General features: G+C 39.8%; 3 protein-coding genes across 9 annotated transcripts in view; 1 reads left to right on the top strand and 2 right to left on the bottom strand.

Moving 5' to 3' along the window:
• Positions 1-952: 952 nt before the first annotated feature.
• vsig10 (V-set and immunoglobulin domain containing 10) lies at positions 953-12,869 on the bottom strand. 3 transcript variants are annotated; one of them, XM_044330465.1, is made up of 10 exons: positions 12,785-12,869; positions 9,362-9,443; positions 8,930-9,268; positions 7,538-7,843; positions 5,698-5,988; positions 3,390-3,674; positions 2,945-3,058; positions 2,693-2,705; positions 1,371-1,513; positions 953-1,286 (listed from the first exon to the last, which is right to left on the bottom strand). In XM_044330465.1, the coding sequence occupies exons 1-10, from the start codon at positions 12,803-12,805 to the stop codon at positions 1,192-1,194; spliced, it is 1,689 nt and encodes a 562-aa protein (XP_044186400.1). In that variant the 5' UTR covers positions 12,806-12,869; the 3' UTR covers positions 953-1,191. The 3 variants fall into 3 exon arrangements, 2 of the variants coding, with proteins under 2 accessions (XP_044186400.1, XP_044186410.1); XM_044330475.1 differs by lacking the exon at positions 12,785-12,869 and adding an exon at positions 9,570-9,708; XR_006398371.1 differs by lacking the exons at positions 953-1,286; positions 1,371-1,513 and having other exon boundaries at positions 2,691-2,705; positions 3,397-3,674.
• Positions 12,784-15,305, top strand: pebp1 (phosphatidylethanolamine binding protein 1). Its single transcript, XM_044330494.1, has 4 exons — positions 12,784-13,035; positions 13,361-13,470; positions 14,173-14,273; positions 14,826-15,305. The coding sequence occupies exons 1-4, from the start codon at positions 12,901-12,903 to the stop codon at positions 15,041-15,043; spliced, it is 564 nt and encodes a 187-aa protein (XP_044186429.1). The 5' UTR covers positions 12,784-12,900; the 3' UTR covers positions 15,044-15,305.
• Positions 15,306-17,080: 1,775 nt separating this feature from the next.
• taok3a (TAO kinase 3a) overlaps positions 17,081-20,407 on the bottom strand; it is a 72,513-nt gene continuing 69,186 nt past the window's right edge. For all 5 annotated transcript variants that reach the window (XM_044330532.1, XM_044330507.1, XM_044330517.1 and 2 more), the window contains one exon: positions 17,081-18,587. In XM_044330532.1, coding sequence (XP_044186467.1) covers positions 18,426-18,587 — 162 coding nt within the window. In that variant the 3' untranslated portion in view covers positions 17,081-18,425. The remainder of the gene's footprint in view (positions 18,588-20,407) is intronic.

Raw genomic sequence — 20,407 nt, forward strand, 5'->3', positions numbered from 1 at the left:
TGGCCGCCATCAACCAAAATATCCTCACAATGGGCGGGGCTTAGAGAATATTGGCCATAACTCATTAACTATTTGTCGAATCACCATAAATCTTGGTACATAATGTCAGTCCGTAATTGGGAATAAGTCTGCCAAAGCGTTTGAAGCCCGACCCATACAGGGCACCACAAACCCAAATCTGAAGCACCATATTGATTGGTGCAAGAAGGCGTGGCCTATCACATAACTCAAGATAACCTTTGAGCAATCCTGATTAAACTCACTAGAGACATCTAACGCTTTCTCCTGAACATACACACTGAGTTTTGTTCACGTCCAATGAAGGGAGGACAAATGGCGGGACTTTGAGTGCGCAATTATTGAAATGCTGCATAGACTGTAATAATGAAACAAGTATGTGCTTAGTCTCACTCTTTTAAACAGAATTAAACTAGCTATACTGGCTATATTTTTAACTTAGATTTTAATCTTGCATATTTGCTGTCCTGGTCAGTATACATTTTTTTTTTTATTACTTTTAAGATAATTAACGGGGTAATTTAAGGGAAAAATTGAGGTTCTAGAGGTTAAAGACAGTTACAGTTAAGTGATACAACAATCCTCTATATTATGTTTTTTAATCCTCATCATATTACCAATCCCTTGTTCAAATAATTAAACTAACAGAACAAAATATTGTTACATTACAGATATCTTATTACCAAAATTTCACTCCAACCACTCATGTTTCTTCTTGGAACATAAGAAAACTGGTTTAACCCTCACTACATCCCACACAACATCAGATATGATGAGTGACAAACTGACTCCACCTCATTTTTAAAATGGTTCCAGTATAGAGTCACACTCTGGACTGGGATAGTCAGAGATAATCTGCGTACAGAGCGGGACAGAGACGTAATCAAAGGACAGGGAGGGAGGAAGTAAGTTGATGACGGGAGCCGTTGTCACATTTTGTTTAAACAGTTTTAATTTATCAACCTCAACATCACAGCAACATATTCAAAATGCTGTACAAACAAACCATAGAAATTAGCTTATAAAAATTCAAAACCCACTTTAAAAAAAAACTAATTTAAAAGAGATCATGTTTTCTTTTACACGCGTCTTCCACCAATTCTGTTCACATTCTCATTGGGAGTATTGGGAGTAAATTATATTTATCTTAAAGTAAAACAATCGTCTAAAAACCTAAAATGTTACAAGATCTGCTGGCTCTTCTGTCTGAACGGTTTCTTCTTGCTGTTGTGGACTTGTGTCAGCGGTTTCTGCCTCCTCATGATCACCTGACAAAAGAGGATATTTTCACTTTACCAAACGTGTTACACTTCATTCACAAAATGAATGCAAACTGCTGTGTTAGATCGTACTCGATGGGATGCGGTGTATCTGGACGAGCGTTGTGTGCCGTCCGTTTGTTAATGGAGGAAGCCGGGGAACGGCGTCTTGAAAGATCTGCTCATCGTCAGACTCAATCAGACTCAGCACGTCTCCTCTGTCCTCCTCCATTTGCCTGGAGAGCAGAAATGTCATCATGTTAGAGGCTGTATGATCATTATCTGCTGTTACACATCATCAAATCTTTGTTGTTTGATGCATTTCAGGGATTATTATGTGTTCTTCTGAAGAGGTTTTGAGAATGTAGTGCTGAATGTAATGTAAAGGGACAAAATTAAAGGTACCTTGTGGAGTTTTTGACTGCTAAAAGCACTATCAAGCAATATTTTTAAGAATGGGTCCCTGTTTTGTTTACATCTTGTGTACGCGCTCAGAAGAACACCCATACAAGGGATGGATGTCATGCAAAGAAAATGTAGCGATGCGGCAACAAAGGCAAAGAAGAAGAAGCTTGCTGGATGTAAAGTATTTAAGTATCAAATTCCTCCAAAAATCTGCTCTGCAAATGTTTTATGAGGAAAGAAAAGCATTCAACAGGTTTATCAGGCCTCAAAGATACAAAAAACTGTTTGTATCCTCGTTTTGGCTAAGAAACGCTGAATGTAGACGACATAATATTGTTTGTTTACAAAAAAAAAAATCAGCTTGATTGTTGAAACTAATTAACCATTATACAACAATGAATTGCACAAAGGAAATTAAGGAGCTTCTTACATCTGGAAAAAAATCTTAACAAATTATGGTGAGTGATGAACTAGATTCTGAAAGTTTAAAAAAAAAAGTATTAAATCTTTCAAAACGTATTTTGCTTTCTATTTGTGACGTTTAATTTACAGAAGTCATATTCGATCAGGGTTATTTTCTGTAAGTACAAGATGGTGAAATACACACAGCAAAAACATTCTGCGTTGGTAGCACGGACTCAAGACAAAAGGTATTTTATAAGGGTTGCTACGTTCCCCAGAATGCATTTCAACAACTAGAGAAGGGGAACAAAACTGTCCTTTCTACTTGACCTGCTGCAGGACTATCATTGTAAGTGCAGTGGAGTATAATTGATGAACACAGGTGCCAAATAGTGAGACAAAAGAGAAGCTCTCCTTACCCGACTCCCAAATCACATTAAATGCATCTAACTTTTGCATCACTGGTAGTACTTCTACAGTAAATTTGTGTTTGCAGGAATAAAAAGAGTGTGAAGCAGAAACAACAGCTTAATCCCTTTAAATGTGTGGATTAGGTCACTAAAATAAACATGCTGTGCGTATTAGATAAGTAAATGTGAGATACTCACCCAAAACCACCTCCTGCAACAAAAATATGAACAGAAATGGTGAAATCAGTTTTGCTGTATATTTACAATTCAGGCTTTTGTGAGTTACATTTCTCACATACAGCATTACAGATGCAGTACATGAACGCTTAATGTGTGCAAAAAGTGATCATATCCTTCTTAAACATATGAGGTGAAGCTGGGCGGAGTCATGAGTTGCATGCATTTGTGACTTCCATGCTTGTGTTGCGGAGATAAACTCGATATACAAACCCAGGCAAATCCGGTGTCGGCTGGAGTAAACCGTTTTAGCGACGATGACGGCCGACCCCACGATCAGCACAGCTATAAAGACGCCGATGATCGCTCCGGTGTACGCTGAGGAGGCTGTCGAAGCAAAACAAGACGACAAGGAGAGGATTATGAAGCGTAGAAAAGGGCGACGCAGCAGGTTTATCAGCATTCCAGAGGTGGAGCCGACACCTGCAGTCACTGGCTCGGTTTGTTTAAAATCTATGGCTCTAAAAACTGCATCTTCAATTCACTGTGTTTACCTCTTTAAAAGGTTTCATTTATTTACACTTTTAGATTGTTAATCTCTCTCTTTCTCTCTCTAATAACTGTAAAAACACAAACTATTTTTTTCCCTGTACATCTTGAAGTCTGTTTCGCTGTTTTTATTTGCACACTGAGCCGCTTCCTCTCATCCCAGACTCACTCCTCACAGTGAGGTAGACTTCCAGCTCTCGGACAGCGAGGGGGTTCTCGCTGCGGCAGAAGTAGACGCCTTCGTCGTCCTTGCTGATGTTGAGTATGGTCAGCTTGAGAACGGGGCCTTCTTGAGACAGGACGTACTTCGAGCCGGGCACGATGTTGTCCTGCTGGAGCCCTTTCCTCCACGTGGTGTTTGCAGGGGGGGTGGACTTGGCCTCGGTGCAGGTTAGAGTTACACTGGTCGCCTCCAGAGCCGTGGTCAGCGGCTCGCCTTCGGGGAACGGAGGCTCTGGGAGAGAGGGACAAACACTGAAATGTTTTCAGACTGGACAAATAAAGATTTTTTTTAAACATACAAGAGTCTCTCAGTATCGTAAGGGTTTGCATTTTTATTTAATTGCTTCAAAGAATAGTTTGACATTTTGGAAAATATGCCTGATGGCTTTCTGGTTAGCAGCTGGTTAGCTTAGCTTAGCATAAAGACTGGAAACAGAGGGAAACAGCTAGCCGAATAAATGTCAAACTATTCCTTTAATTCAGCTATCAAGCAATAATGCCAAACAGTCTCTGGTTGCTGCATCTTTTGTCTGGTTTTTTTTTATAATTGTAAATTGACTATATTTGGTTTTGGTCAGCTGGTTATAAAAAAACAAAATGAAGATGTCACCTGTGGCTCTAGGATCACAAAAATAATCGATAAATTAATCGGTGGTACAAAATAATAATGAATTGAAGCCTTAGTCACCCTGGCTCATCAGGATACCCGTCATATTAGAGTGCTAACACATCACTGCTGTGTTGTTTTATGGCTGTTGTCTTTATTCTGCAACTTTCTGCTGAGGTTTGAGTTTCTGTAGGTTTTCACTCAGGGCTGTTTCTGTCAACTACCTGGTTCATCAAGTAAATCCTGCTGCTGCCAGAAACACAAAACTTACACTTTACACATTTAGGATGACTTAAGAACTGTCCATCAGCCTGTGGTGAGATTCTAAAATGTAAAAAATTTCATGACAGGCGCATAAGTTAAACGTGTTATATTAATCAATAAAAAGTAAAATGGTTATATAATTACATAAAAAACTGTGGTAAAATGATACTTCAGGGATTAGACAGGTAGAGTCTGGATCTTATTTGATTAGGACACACCTTGTGTTCAATGATTTATAAGGCAAACATCTGCGTCATTTCATTGTTGGAACAATACTGTGATGATAAGCTTTACACTACTGATTGAACCACTAACTTTCCTGCATTCAACACTTTCACCCCCTGGTCACAACTACCACTAGCGCTACTAGCTGTGTCTCACTGACTGCGTTTGTATGAGCAGAAATACTTAAAATCTCATGCAAACTAATTATGGGAGTATTAATTATGAGAATTAAACAAGGAACTTTTAAACGACTTAATCTTTATGATGTAAAAATAACATTTATACACACATGAGTGTCAGTTAAACTGTCAATCAGTTTTCCTGGGTTGTGACTCTCATATTGCTGCAACTAACAATTATCATCATCATCGATTTACCCGCAGATTATTTTCAGAATTAATCGATTAACCTTTAACGAAACATCAGAAAACAGTGAGAAATGCCCGTCACAATATCCTACAGCACAACGAGACATCATCGGATGTCTTGTTTATTTGGACCAAAATCCCCAAATCCCAAAACCACAAAATATTAAATTCACTATCACGTAAGACCAAGAAAGGCAGCAAACATTCACATTAAAGATGCTGGAACTGTCAAATATTTGGCATTTTTGTAATTAACAAAATAGCTGCCGATTAATTGACTAATCATTGCACTCAAAGTGTTGGTTATTGCAACAGTGTTTAGTTTATAATAGAAACAGAATATACAGTGTGACGGGAGTCTATGACAGGAAGGGCGTGTAGGGGCGTATGAACATCTGATTAGTATCTGAAGTATGTATGAACAAGGATTACGCAATGTTTTCTTACTAGTGCAAAACACAATCAGGAACCTGGATACTGTTGTGATCATGTATACAGTTAGGAGCATATCCAGGTTTCTCTTGTTCAATTAACCAGGATAAGACTCTAAATGGGAAATGTTAAAGACAGCCTGGACAAATAAAACACAAACTATCTTCATGGTAAGTGAGAAAAAAACACTTTAAACTGTCTTATAATTAAACTAAAGTCAAAGCTAAGAATACTGAGATCTTTGCACGCTGAGACTCTCAGAGTAGCTCAGCAGTCTCTAAAGTGGAAAGTACATAAAAGATTCAGTAGCTGCACATCTCAGGATTGTTAGGAGGCTCATTTCACCACAACACACTTACTGAGGGTGAACGAACACGACTTCTCTTTTCCTGCGGCGAGCGCCCGGTGCTGCGCCATGCACCTCACCGTCTGCCCGTCGTACAGCTGGGAGCGGTTCAACGTCACCGACAGGCTGTCCGTCACCTCATTAGCATAAATACGTCCTTTCTGGCGAACCCCCCGGTCACCCTCATCTTCCCCCCAGCGCAGCGTCGGGGTGGGATACGCTCCGAACCAGGTGCAGTTGAACAGGACGTGAGAGGAGTCCTGTACCGGCACCCACATACACTCAGGGTGCCTGTCTGGGACATCTAGTCAGGACAAAAACATTGTTTATTAACTTGATGAAAGTTGCAGAAAGGAGAGGAAGAACTATTTAAAGGAACTGTGCGTTATGAGTGATAATATTTAAATATCGAGCCTTTTTAGTGACATCATCTCTGAAAAAGGAGTAGACCAGTCAGAGCAGCTGATAAAACTGGAGTAGACCAGTCAGAGCAGCTGGTGGAGGTTTTGCAGTCAGCACCAAACCAATCTGCCCACTAAAAAGTTTAAAGAACAGTTTGTGGTTCCCATCAATGATTCCCATTCAAATCAGTGAACCATCTCTCTGTAAACTTTGCTACTAGTTCTGACTCTATGAATGTCTTGCATATATTAAATATGTGTATCTTGTAATTCTGCATGAAAGGATACTATAGGAAAGAGACTGACTGATATATATATTATTAAAACTCATAACACATATCTTTTAAGTCTAGGGGACTGGTACCACCTGAACTCCAGTCAAGTCCAATTTATTTATATAGCCCAATACAATCTGTACAACATGGGACACTTCTGACCTTTAACCCTTGATTTGGATGAAGAAACTCCCTTCAAAAAAACAAACAAACAAACAAACAAAATGTGGCTCTTCCAGGATGGACAGTCATGCAATAGATGTGAGTACAGAAAAGACCAAAATAGCAAAATTAGGACTCACTTTTTCTTTCATATCTCTCTGTCTGTGGTTGATTCATTTTGTTAAAAGATGAAAAAAAAGTGAAATAGTAGAATTTAATAAAATCTTTAAGAGGCAAAATGAAAAACACAAGTAAGGTTTGAATGTTGTGTTGCTTTGTCATTTGCAGGTGTCTTCATCATTTCAACTGTAACACCTCAGCACATCACCCTCATTGTGCTCATCTTTACCCTCATCTACCGCAGGGCTGCAACTAACGCTTATTTTCATTATTGATTCATCTGCAGGTTATTTTCTCGATTAACTGATTAATCACTTGGTCTATAAAACATCAAAAAACTGCATAAAATGCCTGTTACAATTTCCTGCAGTCCAATGTTCTCAAATTTAAGAAGCCAAAAACATCAAATATTTGGAGAAGAAAGGAGAATTTCTGTTGCTGTGTGACAGACAGTAAAGTCATCTTATCTTTTCGTAAATGAATAATCGATTATTGCCGATTAATTTTCCGTCAATCGATTCATCAACTGATCGTTCCAGCTCTTCCCTCATCCTAAACCTGCAGATAAAATTGTTATTTTTATAACAGAGGTCACGTAGATCAAAGATTGAGATTAGTGTTGCTGTGCTATGTTTAGTTGATCAGTTCGGCAACATCTGCGTATCATTTTTAATCGAGGTTCTACTTGAGGACACTTGCAAAATGAAGAGGTTTTGTAGAAAAATATGTTTATATTATTCTGACTAAGGTGTTGCTTTGGTATCTGGAGTGAAACTCAGGTATTTTATTGAATAATTTGAATCAAAAAGTTGCTTTGTACATATTTTTTCCTCATGTCAATATTCAATAAAAGCTGACTCTTGCTATTTGCAGCCCAATAGTTAGTGGTACTTACAGTATACTAGCAGCTGTGTGCTCTTATTCACCGCCTGATGAGACACAGTGTTGTGGGCCATGCAGCTGTAAACTCCCTGAGCGCTGGGCTGAATGTCTGCTATCCTGAAGTCCAGCCAGGATCTAGAGGTTGAATCCAGCGAGTCGTTGCTGGACGAGGCTCCTCTGAAGGCCAAGGTCAGCTGCTGAGACGGGTAGGAGGAGCCGGAGCAGTTGAATGTGATGGTCGAGCCCCGAAAGGTGACGAGCGTCCCGTTGGACAGGGGAGCGGCGGGACCGACGGATATTGCAACATTTTCTGGACCACCTGAAAGAAGTTCGTGCAAGAAGGTTTGATTGACTGATACAAATTCGGTGAGACAAAGAATGTTATTTTAATACTGAAGAATCAACGTGGAGTAAGATGCCACATATGTGTTCTAACATGTCGTTGAAGGGTTGAATAGTTCAGTGCTGACATTTTAAATTCTAGTACACACAGTTTTTAAAAAATGTACCAAATATGCTGGTCAGAATTTTTGGGAAATGTGTATAAAATGATGCACAGACGTCCTCGAATGTCTCGTTTTGTTCCACAACCCAAAAATATTCAGTTTAATATCACAGAAGAATCAAGAAAACTGAAAATCTACACAAACAGGAAGCCGCAGAGGATTTTGCTACAGTTACCGATTAATTTTCTGGCCATCGATTAATCGTCGCAGCTCTAAACTGATTATCAATATAGCTGATAATGAATTATCTAACAGTCAACTAATAATTCCAGCTGTGAACAATGAATTGAACAATCAGCTGACAGATGAATCAATGATGAAATTAATCTTTAGTGTTTTCGAGAGTATACAACTTGTATCTATAAACACAGCAGGGCGACTAAAGACTGTAATATAAAAGAAAATGAAATAATAAAATATCTTGTAAAGCTTACAGAAGTTATAAGTTGGGTTTTTTTCACCTTTATTTCCATATGCAATCATATAGAAGTAAACACACAAACATGATACATAAATCTTATTCAGGTTCTGTTCATAGAAGCATCACAGACAAAATATTCTAACCAATATTCAGTCAGCCATATGTTTAACCTCACACTTCTTCATACGCCAGTTAGGAAACTCTTCTTTTTTTGTTCGTACATTCAGATATCGAAGAAATGTAATGTTAGATATGGACAATCAGCTCTGAAAAGTTTGGCTTTTTGCTTTAAAAATATATAATTTTTAGCTGCAGCTCTGCTCTAGTGCAGCTTTCAGTATCATGCATGTCACCATGTGACTGCAGGCCTGTCTGTCATGTTGAAAAACCAGTTTGTATTAATTCTTGTGAACGTTAAAAGGCCCAGTAGGTCATCATCATACTGGACTCTTTACTGGACATGTGAGTGTTCACTTACTGGCTACTTGGAGCAGGACACGTGCCTGAAAGGTGTTGTTGTCCGGTAGTGAGGAGTTGCACAGGTAGCTGCCCTCATCTCCAGGTCTCACCACCTGGATTTTCAGACTCCCATCATGCAGCACCGTGAGGCGCTGTGCGGCGGGTGAAGGGCTCGGCAGGCCGGCTGCAGCTGCTGCAGCTGCTGCTGCTGCTGCTGAAGGGCCACTGATGACTTTCCGACCGTTTTTCATCCATGTCGTTAAAGACGGTGTTACGTTACCGGCGGTGTAACAAGGAAGTAGAGCGATGTCGTCCGGTGCGGCTGTCACGACTGTCTCAGTGGAGCCCGAAACTGCCGCTTTGACAAGAAGAGGAAGAGAAAATAGAAACGTCAGCAGGTTTCTCACACTCACCTGGCTCACCTGGCTGTCCGTGGCAATAAAAAACTCACCTGTCGCGTATAAACACAGGTGTAGAAGCGATACAGTTGCGACTATCTTCATGATAACTTCCCAATTGGCTACATCTCCTTCCTAAAACAAGCGAACAAAAGGCTTTCAGTCCAAACCTGTCTGACTAGTTTACCTGTGTGAGCGCGTCTGAAACACACTGAAACACAGCGGACACCAGTCCGCCCATTTAAACCTGAGTAAACACACTAGAGTGTCAGCTCAGGTGAGCAGTCTGACATGACGGAACTTCTGTCTCTGCTACAGGTTTTTGGCGGACTTGCTTTGTTTACTAGAGCACGCTGATCCGGAAACCGATAAACCACACCCTGACTTCACCTTGTTAAAGGTACAGTAACACCATTTTCAATCAAATATACAGGCCTAAATAAGATTATTACACAAATATTACATCATCGTAACACTGTATTAGGACAGTTGTTAAAGTGCATTATAGTAATATAGATTATATCTGTATCACTGGTGTTAAAAATTGAGTTGCAAACTAATTTTTCCCATCTATATGGGCTGATTTGTTTATTTTTTTTTATAGATTTGAACAGATTAAAGCTGAGATTCAAAGTTCGTTTTTGACTGTGGAAACAGGAGCTGAGAAAACAATGTCACCACAAGGTCCTTTTAGGAGCTGTGCAGAGGCTTTCAATCATATTACATGATCTTCATCAACAGTTGGATTTCCCCTTTTTTTTCCAGAGGAAAAAAAAAACATGTTCAAATTTCCATTTTTTTTTAACTTGAAGGTTCATTTTTGATATTGGAAACAGCAGCTTGATAAAAAAAAAAACCCAAACAGGGTCCACATTGTATTTCAAGAGCTTTCAACCACATTTCATGGCCTTCCTCTGCGGATAGAATCGCTGTTGTCACAGAGATGGTTTACAACAAGACTTTAGTATGTACATCGTAACATTTATTTCAGAAGAAATGAAAGATTTGAATACCATGACAACTGGGCAAGGTCCAGAGGACGATCATTTGGTTTGGTTGAAAGTTCTAACACAGCTACTAAATGGACTGTAATGACATTGTTTTCTCATGGTTTTTAATGGAAGTTAGGGTGAGTTAGAGTAGATGTGTATTATTTAAGGCTGCCTGTGTAATGGCGTTATACATTTATGACAGATTTTGATAAGAAGTTGGTAAAATTGTGAAAGTTTTAGCTCCTCAACTTCAAAGCTTGTATACTTTATATTTTAGTTGACCATTTTCAAAAGCATGCTGTAATGTCTTTTGTATGTAGTTTTCATATTGTACCAAACAGCCGTTGTTTTTCCAGTTAATCAGCTGACTTTTTAAACTTGCTTGAGTTTTGCAAAAAGAAAATCAAGTCCGCAACATGTTTTGTCAAAGTTCCATTATCATTTTCGGGAAATGCAGGCCAAACACCTGAAATTAGTCAGCACCTAACCCACATTATTAACAGAAATGAGTCATGATCAACAGTAAAGTGACAAATGTTAACGTCATAAATAGATCCATAATAGACCTGGAAATATATAAAACACACAAATGTACAGCTGTGATGTAAAGTATGAGTGATTTGTAGTAAACTTGTTAAATCTTTTAAGCCTTTTACTGGTTCAACTTTAGCTAGAAGTACATAAAGTGGTGAATTGTGATATCTGTTAATGAAGCTGTAGGTTTATGGCACAGCATGATGTTTTCTGTGATGTGCTGTATGTTGGCACAATAAAAATCTGACTTTGGATTTGGATTATGGCACAAGGAATTATGTGATATTGTGTGTATTGGTGTAACATACAGACATGTTTTTTTTTTAAAGTATGTGATAAACATATAATCCTCATAAAATAGATGTATAACAAGTATTGTAGTCAAGTCAAATGCAATAGACGCTGGGAAGTCAAATGAACTGGTGAGTGTAATTAGGTCGTTACAAGATGACAGCATGAGTAGCTGGTTTTTTACTAAACAGAGCATTTTAACTGTGGGAGTTTGGGGACTGGACTGTCAGTGTTGGGATGAACTCATCTCTCACCATTATCAATCTGTCTCACTTCTGCTGTACAACACTCCAAGTCAACAATAATGAAAAAAAACCCAAAAAACATTCATATAATTGGAATCAGTGACAAAAAATCTCATCCTATGTGTGTTTTGAGGTTTGTAGAATGAACTACTGACATAGAAGAGATAATAGGCACCATTCATGTAGGCTACCACAATGTCTGCTATAAACTTCTATACTGATTACCACAGACCCAGTCTAATCCCTGATAGGAATTACTGCAGTTTAATAAGAAGGAGAAACAGGTAGGCTAGATCATATTTTTTCAATTTATTAAGTCAATTAAACATTTCTCTCAGAGTGTCGTTACTAAAAACGGGACGTCTGGAGACATAAAGTATGTTAATAGAGCATGTGAGTCGGGGGAGGGACGGCTGATGTGATTGACAGACATCTAAACGAACCACAAACCTCGCCTGCAGCCAGTGCCGTATGTGACGTTCCAGTGTAGTTAGATTACTGGGAAAAAAACACGACTTCTCTATTCAGAGTGCTAAACACAAAAACATGAATTTGGAATAAGCATCGATTACTTAAGGTAGCTACCTCACATTGGTCTGCTGCGAATATGTGTCACTAACATGGTAAAACAGACAAATTATCCAGTAAATGTGAATCTACATGAAGACAATCAGGTGTTATCAACACTACAACAGACAATTCATTTAAAAATGCGATTAGCATCTATTTTAGATTGTTTAAGGTTCACAAATGGAAATATCTTGGCTCCAGATGGTGCGACTTGTCGGTGGTGGAAAGTACATTTACTCAAATACTGTACTTAAGTGCAATTCGAAGTACTTGTACTTTACTTGAGTATTTCCATTTGATGCTACTTTATACTTCCACTCCACTACATTTCAGATAGAAATATTGTATTTTCTACTCTACTACATTATTCATTGTATATGAAGGGGTTCTTCTTGTTCTTGTTCTGTGTGAGCCCACCGAATCAAATTCCTATGAACTATGTTGAACTGACAATAAAGTATTGAAACTCTTCAAAACAGGTAAACATAATATAGGCAGATGTGAATCATGAGGGTAAGAAGAAACAGTAGAGCATGTTGTGCTACACAGTCAGAAATATGAGGCAGAAAGAAAGCATCTGATTCAAAACATCAGAAAGATAAAAGTACACTTTGATCTAATAGATATTCTACCAAAGGACTCAAGAAATCAGTGTTATCGAATCCTATTTCAGTATCTTAACTAACTGATTTGATTGAGAAGATTTTTAGTTTTTTTTAATGAATATTGTAAATACTACATATTCTTATCCACACTCCACACCAGTTGGTGGCGGTAATGCGCCAATTCATTGTTTTCCAAACGCCAATAGACCTTAAAGAAGAAGAAGAAGCTAAACACGCACATTTTTCACCAGGTCCCACATCTTCTGATTGTACTTGAACGCAGCACTTCTGGCAGACTCTGTTTGCCTGCACAGTCAGCATCACCTGCAGCTCAAACCAGTCCTGTTCGGCCAACATGCCCGTAGATTTGAGCCAGTGGACCGGGCCTCTCGCCCTGCAGGAGGTCGAGGAAAAACCTGCAAAGCCACTGACTGTTAAATACGGATCCGTGGAAATCGACGAACTCGGCAAAGTGCTCACGCCAACACAGGTCAGTCAGCTAACGGTGTTTAGCTAACCCGGCTAACTTAGCGTCCTCTCTGAATGAAACAGCTGCACCGTTTGCACCATGCTGACACGCTTACATCATCAGAAAACTGCTCTGTCGCTGATTATTCGATTACATCCAGCATGCAAATGTTTGCCAACAATGAATTAGGTAACAAACATAATGCAACCCCACCCACAGCGTGTCTGCAGCTGAAACAGATGGTGAACAGCGCCGCCAGATGGGTGTCAAAGTTGAGCCAAATACTCAGGCCACTGAGAAAATGACGCACAGGTTTTGTTGAATCTTTTTTTTTTTTTTTTCCCAGGTGCAGGATCGACCCACCTGTCTGGAGTGGGATGGATGTGACTCCGGTAAACTGTACACTCTGGCCCTGACCGACCCCGATGCTCCCAGCAGGAAAGACCCCAAATTCAGGTGAGAGGAGAGATGGCAAGTTTGAAATAAATTTAGAGCAGAAAACACCAAATGACTTGCATCCTGCTTGAAATTTGAGGCAATTTAATTTTAAGCGTGCACAAAAGATGCAGGGAGACAATAATTTAATTATAGGAGATTACAGATGTGACACAAATGATGTGATCTAATTAGCAGTTTTCACCTTTTTTTTTAAAATCATGGTCAAATGTATTGTCTTCCTGGGAAGTAGGTGGGTGGGGGGTATTTTATGCTTTCAGTAGAGATATGACAGGAAACGAGGGAGGAGAATAAACAACTGTCGACGTGCAGCAAAGTAACCTGAATAAACCTCAGCCAGGGACGTTGCGGTTTGTTACTGATGACGCCATAAACCAGTGGTCCTCAACCTTTTTCATGTTAAGGACCCTTAAATTGATGCACATTAGGCCGCAGAGCCCTATTTGATAAGATTTCACTCCAGGGACCTCCATCTGAAAATATTTTGGTTGTTAGATACGATAAAGAGCAGAATTCTGTAGTTGTCGACTGCAGGTGAGGAGAAAACCACAGAGGAAGTAAAACCTATAATCAGAATAGTCACTCACAGGTGACCTCATTGCAATCTAATGCAATCTTCTTTTTTTGAATTAAATTTTGTGCATCGTACTACTTATAAACACATTTATACTAACGTGTTTTTTTTTGTGTCTGTAACTAAAGGGAGTGGCATCACTTTCTGGTGGTCAACATGAAAGGAAATGACGTCTCCTCCGGCTGCGTCATGTCAGACTACGTTGGCTCCGGTCCCCCTCAGGGTACAGGTAAGACAGGATGAAACGCAGTGCTTTTTTTTTTTTATAACCTGTAGTTCCTTTTCCTCTGGGCTGAATCAGTGGATGAGTCGGTGGTTCAGTTTCTTTCCACACAGAGACAAATCCAAGCGAACCAAAGCTGCGTGACAACGTTCGCTCTGCTTATTGGTCGGATGTGTCGGGGGGGCAGAAGCAGAAACATAAACACAGAAATTCCTGAAGGTCTTCTGGCCGAAAACATGTATAATACATGTATTAAAATGAAGTCTTCCTGGTGAAACGTTAATCAGGGGATTGGTCCAGACACTCAGCATGTTTTTCACAGTCTTTTTAATAGAATTAGTGTGTTTGTGAGAATACACACAGTTTATGTCTGTTTTAAATCAAACTGTCCGCTGATCAGTTGTTAAATTGAACATATGTAACTGCTGGTTTGGAGTTTGGAAAGCCGTCGTATACAGTATCTATGTTACCTGGTGTCAAGTATCTGCAGTTTAAAGATTTTCCAGCAGCGATGAAACATTTAAAACCTTCAGTCTTTGTCCCCCCCCCCCCCCGCAGGTCTCCACAGGTACGTGTGGCTGGTGTACGAGCAGCCGAGCAGTCTGTCCTGCTCCGAGGCCGTCCTCACCAACCGCTCCGGAGACGGCCGTGGCAAATTCAAGATCCAGAGCTTCAGGCAGAAATACAAACTGGGAGCCCCAGTGGCCGGGACCTGCTACCAGGCAGAGTGGGACGACTACGTCCCCAAACTGTACCAGCAGCTGGCTGGAAAATAAAAGAAGAAGAAAAGACTTGACGTGACAGCGTTAAGCACTAGGAATTCCCACAGAGGCTTTTTGATCTGTAGGATATTCCCACTCCTGCAAGAAGCAAAAAAAACCCCCCCCCCAACTGTAGCAAAGCATTTATTTTTGTGAGTGTGCCACCGAATAGTATTTTCTTCCCATTGTTGCCTTCGCCTGTTTAACCCACGCACTGACAAAAATAACATCTCCTCTGAATGACGTCATCTGCACAATAAAACCTGCTAAAGACTGAGATGGTTGTTTTCTTTCTGGGAATGTTTTCTGATCCTTTTTCAAGGTTTACTAGCTAATTTAAATTATTATAAATGTGAGGAATAATTGAGATTTGAATAGAACCAGGAGGTGGGTTACATTTGTCACAAGAAGCAGTTAAAAAAAAAAAATCAACATAATTTAAGTGATGTTATAGATTCTTATGACTATATTCATGTAAATTGCTGGAGATTTTACTTTCTCTTCAACCTTTTATTTATTTGTATGATGTAAAGAAGAGGCTCCTGTAACTCAATCTGTTCCTTCTGGGTGTAAATGAAGGTAAATAGTTTACCTGCATTTCCACAAGAGGAACCAGGGTCTTAATTTTGTCTCTGGATCATAGTTCCTGTTCCAGGTGTAGTCATTTTCAATGGCAGTGAAACCAGCAGGGTGGAGTTTGCGGTAACTGACCATCGCTGACTGGTGTAGATAGACACAGGAGACTCATGCTGAAGCAGAAAAGATAACCAGGAAACAATCAGTTGACACTTTTCTCTTTTTAAACCTCCAGTAGAAACAAGCTGTGAATACAATACTAACATGTATTTTTAGTTAATATTGCAAACTTAGCAAACAGTTGCTTATTCACATGTCCAGCAGTTACAGTGCGTTCTTTAATTTCAGTCCTATTTGTGCTCATCTAGTGGATAAAAGTCCAATAATAATTTTCTTTACTTGCTAAATGCTCCGCTATCTTCACTTGCTAGTTCTTAACTTTGTCATTTGGTGTCCCTTTTTAGAGCTTTATGACTGCTGCAGCTTAAAAAAGATGCAATGAGAGCAGTGAAAGTGAAGCGAAACAGATAAGTTTCCGCTAAAAGACGCTATAACGCTCATAAGAGCGCTGCATTAGTAAACTGCAGGGTCGGGTGATAATTGGCTGAGGGTTGATTCTTTTATTTTTACGTTACACCCATCTAATGTTGATCCATCTTTATGATGAAAATATTGATTATATCTACAACCGAGTCCAGTTGTCCTCGATTCATCCCTCTTTGGATAACTGTGAATCTTCACAGACATTGATTATAACAACTGTAAGTCTGGATTATTATTAGTAGGTGTACTTTCAAGTTTAAATGTCAGTCAAGCAGAAGAAAATACAGAGAAAGTCTTTGGTTTCAGTTACAGTGCGGCTGATGAATTCATCTTTACAGTTCCTCAGAAAACGGTGGAAACCTCAAATCTCGTTCTTGGAACGTTCCAAGAATGAAGTTTGAGGTTTCCACCGTTCCTTTTCCTGTTCCTGTTCCTGTGAAAGACCAACAGTGACAGTAAAGGTTAGTGTCAGTGGTGTAGCTGGTTTATTACTATGATCTTTGCTCAGGTTTATCTAACAGACCTTTATAACCTTTGTCCTTGCAAACAGCTGGGTCTCTTTATTTGTATACTGTCACCTCGTTACTTTCACTGGTTCTGGATTTGTCATATACAGACTGTTACCATTTACTTCTGTTTTTACTAATTTAATCTCTGAAACAATAAATCAGATATATGTGTGCAGCCATTCAGAGCTGGATTTTATGCTTTAAAAGCAGAATTTCAGTTTGCATTTTACAACACTTTAAAAGCTCAGTGTTTACTTCAGGACGTCGTGCAGCACAAACAGCTGCTGAAGAGCTCAAACTTGTCACCGTCGAGTCGAAAACATTACAAATCCACAACATTTCATCATCTTTACCGCGCAGACGTCGCCGTCATCTCCCGGTTTGTTCCATGCAGCCGATATAATGATATAATAACAACACATCCTTCGTTTGTGTGATGAGCACTTTATTTACAAATATAATTAAAAGCTCTGACAGATTCATGCTTTCTTTTAACCTGGAAAAAAAAAAAAAAAATTAAAGTGCATGCAATAATAAAGCATCATACTGTTCTGGTTTATAAGAAAATACACAGCTTAAGAGTTGTGGTTTAAGCAAAAAAAACAAAAAAAAAAACAAAAAATAAAAATCCCATTGATAGATGACTGAACTTCACAGACTATCTGAGGAGGGGGGAGGAAAAAAAGCGCTTTAAAAAGTTGTTTTTTTTTGTTGTTGATTTGAGTGACAGTTAAAATACAATACGAAAATAAGTAAAAGCTCTCCATAAATCCTTCTATACACAAAGTACAGGTCCCCCCCCTCCCGCCCTCCCCTCCCCCACATGAAGCCCTTTGTGCTAGCTGGGAGTTGGAGTTCACGTGTCACATGGATTTATTATTCACATTGGCTGCCAGTGCAGAGAAATCAGTACGATACACATATTGAGTACCATGATTCGTCGTCACCCTCCCCCTCTGTAATCAAATTCACCTGAAGGAGATCACATATTATACGTGTATGTATATCGTGATATTTGTCTCTCAAAGTATCAAATTATTCAAATTTGTCATAAAAATGTCCTGATGAATAAATACCAAAAAAGAAGCAGCTGCTGGAAGGATCAGCTGTTTTAAGATTTATCGCTTTGAGAGATTGATTTTTGCACCGCTTGAGATCCGAGAAACTAAAAAAACAAACAAAAAAAATGATGAATCACCTCTAAAAATGCATGGTCGTTGTGGAGCAATTTCGCTCATCGGACTGCCCTCGTTTTTCTCTCCCTCCTTCTCTCGTTTTGTTTTTTTTTTTTCTTTTTTTTTGTCCCACTTTTAGTCACGCCAAAAGTGTCATCATTGCACAAGAAACAAGAAAACACTGTGACTATGTTATCAGTATTCTTACAAAAACATGACAACTACAGGAAGTTATCCAGCATTTTTTTTTTTTTTGTCGTCTTGTGACACCACGAGAGGCGAGGAGGGGGAGGAAGGTTAGGTGGGTTGGTGGGGATGGGGGGGATGGAAGAGGAGGAGGAGGAGGAGGAAGAGGGGGGAGGAGGGGCACTCAAACCTGCCATCGACTCTTGTCTGACCAGCCCAGAAAACACACTGGAGCTGGTTCTGGAGCCGGTTTTATGCGTCTGTGTGTGTTTGAGTGAGGGCGTCAGCAGCACCTGCACTGTCAGGTGAGTTCAGGTAAAAATGAGAGGAGGGTTGTTCTGAGGCAGACGGACGCCTGGTGGACTCCGAGAGATGGCGGCGGCGGCGGTGGCGGCGGCCCCCGGCCCCTCATCTGTAGTCGTCCTTGGGAAAGTCCAGAGTGCCCAGGTTGCCGAAGCCCAGCCGCATGCTCTCCATGTCGAAGCTGTCAGTCTCCCGCTCCTGGCGCTCCAGCAGGTGCTTGATACGGTCAGTACGCTCCTTCTGAAGGGAAACCAGCTCCTCTTCAATCTGTAGGAAACGCACAGGAACAAGAGATATGAAGGGTTGATAAACTGCAGGAGACGTTTCTGATTAGTTTGGATCTTTTTTTATATCTTCATAAGCTCTTTCGGGGCAAAATCCTTTTTTTTATTCCTTTAATGCTTTCCATTTTTTCTTTATTTTATTATTTGTGCAAACAAATAAGTTTGTGCAAACGGTTAAGTTTTAATTTTAATTCAAGTTTGGTTGTAGTTATTATGATGGATTTAGTAGTTTTGGTTTTATTTGGTTTGAAATGCTTTTTCCTTTTTGTAGAAAACATGATTTTTTGAAGGTGAAATAATTCAGTCTCAGACATGTTCAGATAAAAAGTGAAACAGTTTTGTCAAAATGCATTCTTGTTTTTACTCTGCACGTAATCAATACAACAGCAATGCAAATACTAAACAGCACCTGCTTTGTAAAGGTTATAATGTTCATTTTTGTGTGCAACAACATAAATTTATTCTCCAAATAAAAACAAAAGGAGAAACCGTCTCAACATTACCTGTACAACTATTAAAATATCCTTGCTGATAACATGAATGATGGCTCTGCTCCATCTAAGAGTTTCAATAAGACATGTTAGTGAGTTTGAGCGCTGGAACAGCCTGATCGAAATGAAATGCAGCACTCATCAATGTTATTAGTTACACTTGTGTTTGATGAGTCAAATGATCTGCTGCTTTTATTCTTGTTTGGAGTTTGTTTCTATCGTCCATAGATAATCATCTGAAAAATCTTTTGGGTATGTTAATGGAAATTTACCTGAATGGGCTTTAAAATATTTGCCCCTCCCCAGGTGTTGGTTTTTTATATATGAATGGTCAATTCTTTGTTCCCTTGCGTCCCTTGAGTACCTTTACACAGTATATATATGCAGGCTTGGACCAAATACATCTATTAACAAGATGTACTATTATATACCTACACAGTCCTGAGAGGAGGTGTAAAGTACAAACACCTGTGGTGGTGTATCATAGGTGTGTGGGGCCTTTCCTTCTTTAAAAACAGTTTTCTGCTTTCTTTTGGTCTAATATTTAATTTCTGTTGTTGGTATTTGCCACAGGTGGAAGCACCTTGCAGTATAATGCAGTTCAATACACTACAGAGCAAACTGCAGCCTCAAAACATACAAAAGAACTGAACCAACAGCTCTGACACAGTCACACTACAACCTTTACAAATGCTGGATTTACTGCAGGGCATGCTGATGGTTTGTTTTATATCCTCACTAAATAACCTGTGTTGCATCCTATGACGTGTAACTGGATGCAGACTTCGATGTGCGTTGTTTTTCCTCATGAAGGTGCGAGTGTGTTAAGTTCTACGAACAGATTCTGTCCTGGCAGGAGTTTTGTCGACCGAACAACCACATAAACGCAGCAGACACGTCCACAAGTCCAGACAAAGCGCCGCATGGCGCAGTACGGCAATCTGGCCAACTACTGAGCATGCACAGAAAACTCCAGACTCTGACCATGAACCGAACCGGAGGACAATAGTGCTTCTGAAAACCATGACATCATCCCGATCCTGTGAGCGCAGGTACCGCACGCGGCCAGGAGATGGCGACAGACCACCGCGGCTCCGGCAGACACCGCTGGACCCAGCAGGACTGGATCAGGGCGGCATTTCAAATGTCTCTTCCTTTGTTGTCGGAGTGCTGTCTACTAGACTGTAGCGATGACGTCGGTCACTTTGGAAGGAGGCGTACTCGGGCCATTCTAATCTTATCACATGTCATCGGTATACATGGTAGGTTGCTTGAAAGATGTGTATCACGGGTGTCTTGCAACCAGAGTTAG

The sequence above is a fragment of the Thunnus albacares genome, chromosome 2 (assembly GCF_914725855.1).
Source record: "Thunnus albacares chromosome 2, fThuAlb1.1, whole genome shotgun sequence".
Taxonomy (NCBI): domain Eukaryota; kingdom Metazoa; phylum Chordata; class Actinopteri; order Scombriformes; family Scombridae; genus Thunnus; species Thunnus albacares.

What these genes read in the sequence shown, in the direction of transcription:
- pebp1 (XM_044330494.1), top strand. Translation starts at nt 12,901, where the DNA reads ATGCCCGTAGATTTGAGCCAGTGGACCGGGCCTCTCGCCCTGCAGGAG. An exon ending in AAGTGCTCACGCCAACACAG is followed by an intron (nt 13,036 to 13,360) that starts GTCAGTCAGCTA and finishes TTTTTTTCCCAG; the next exon opens with GTGCAGGATCGACCCACCTG. An exon ending in AGGAAAGACCCCAAATTCAG is followed by an intron (nt 13,471 to 14,172) that starts GTGAGAGGAGAG and finishes CTGTAACTAAAG; the next exon opens with GGAGTGGCATCACTTTCTGG.
- vsig10 (XM_044330465.1), bottom strand. Translation starts at nt 12,805, where the DNA reads ATGTGGGACCTGGTGAAAAAT. An exon ending in TGTGGGACCTGGTGAAAAAT is followed by an intron (nt 9,444 to 12,784) that starts GTGCGTGTTTAG and finishes CGCTTGTTTTAG; the next exon opens with GAAGGAGATGTAGCCAATTG. An exon ending in TGTCCTGCTCCAAGTAGCCA is followed by an intron (nt 7,844 to 8,929) that starts GTAAGTGAACAC and finishes AACTTCTTTCAG; the next exon opens with GTGGTCCAGAAAATGTTGCA.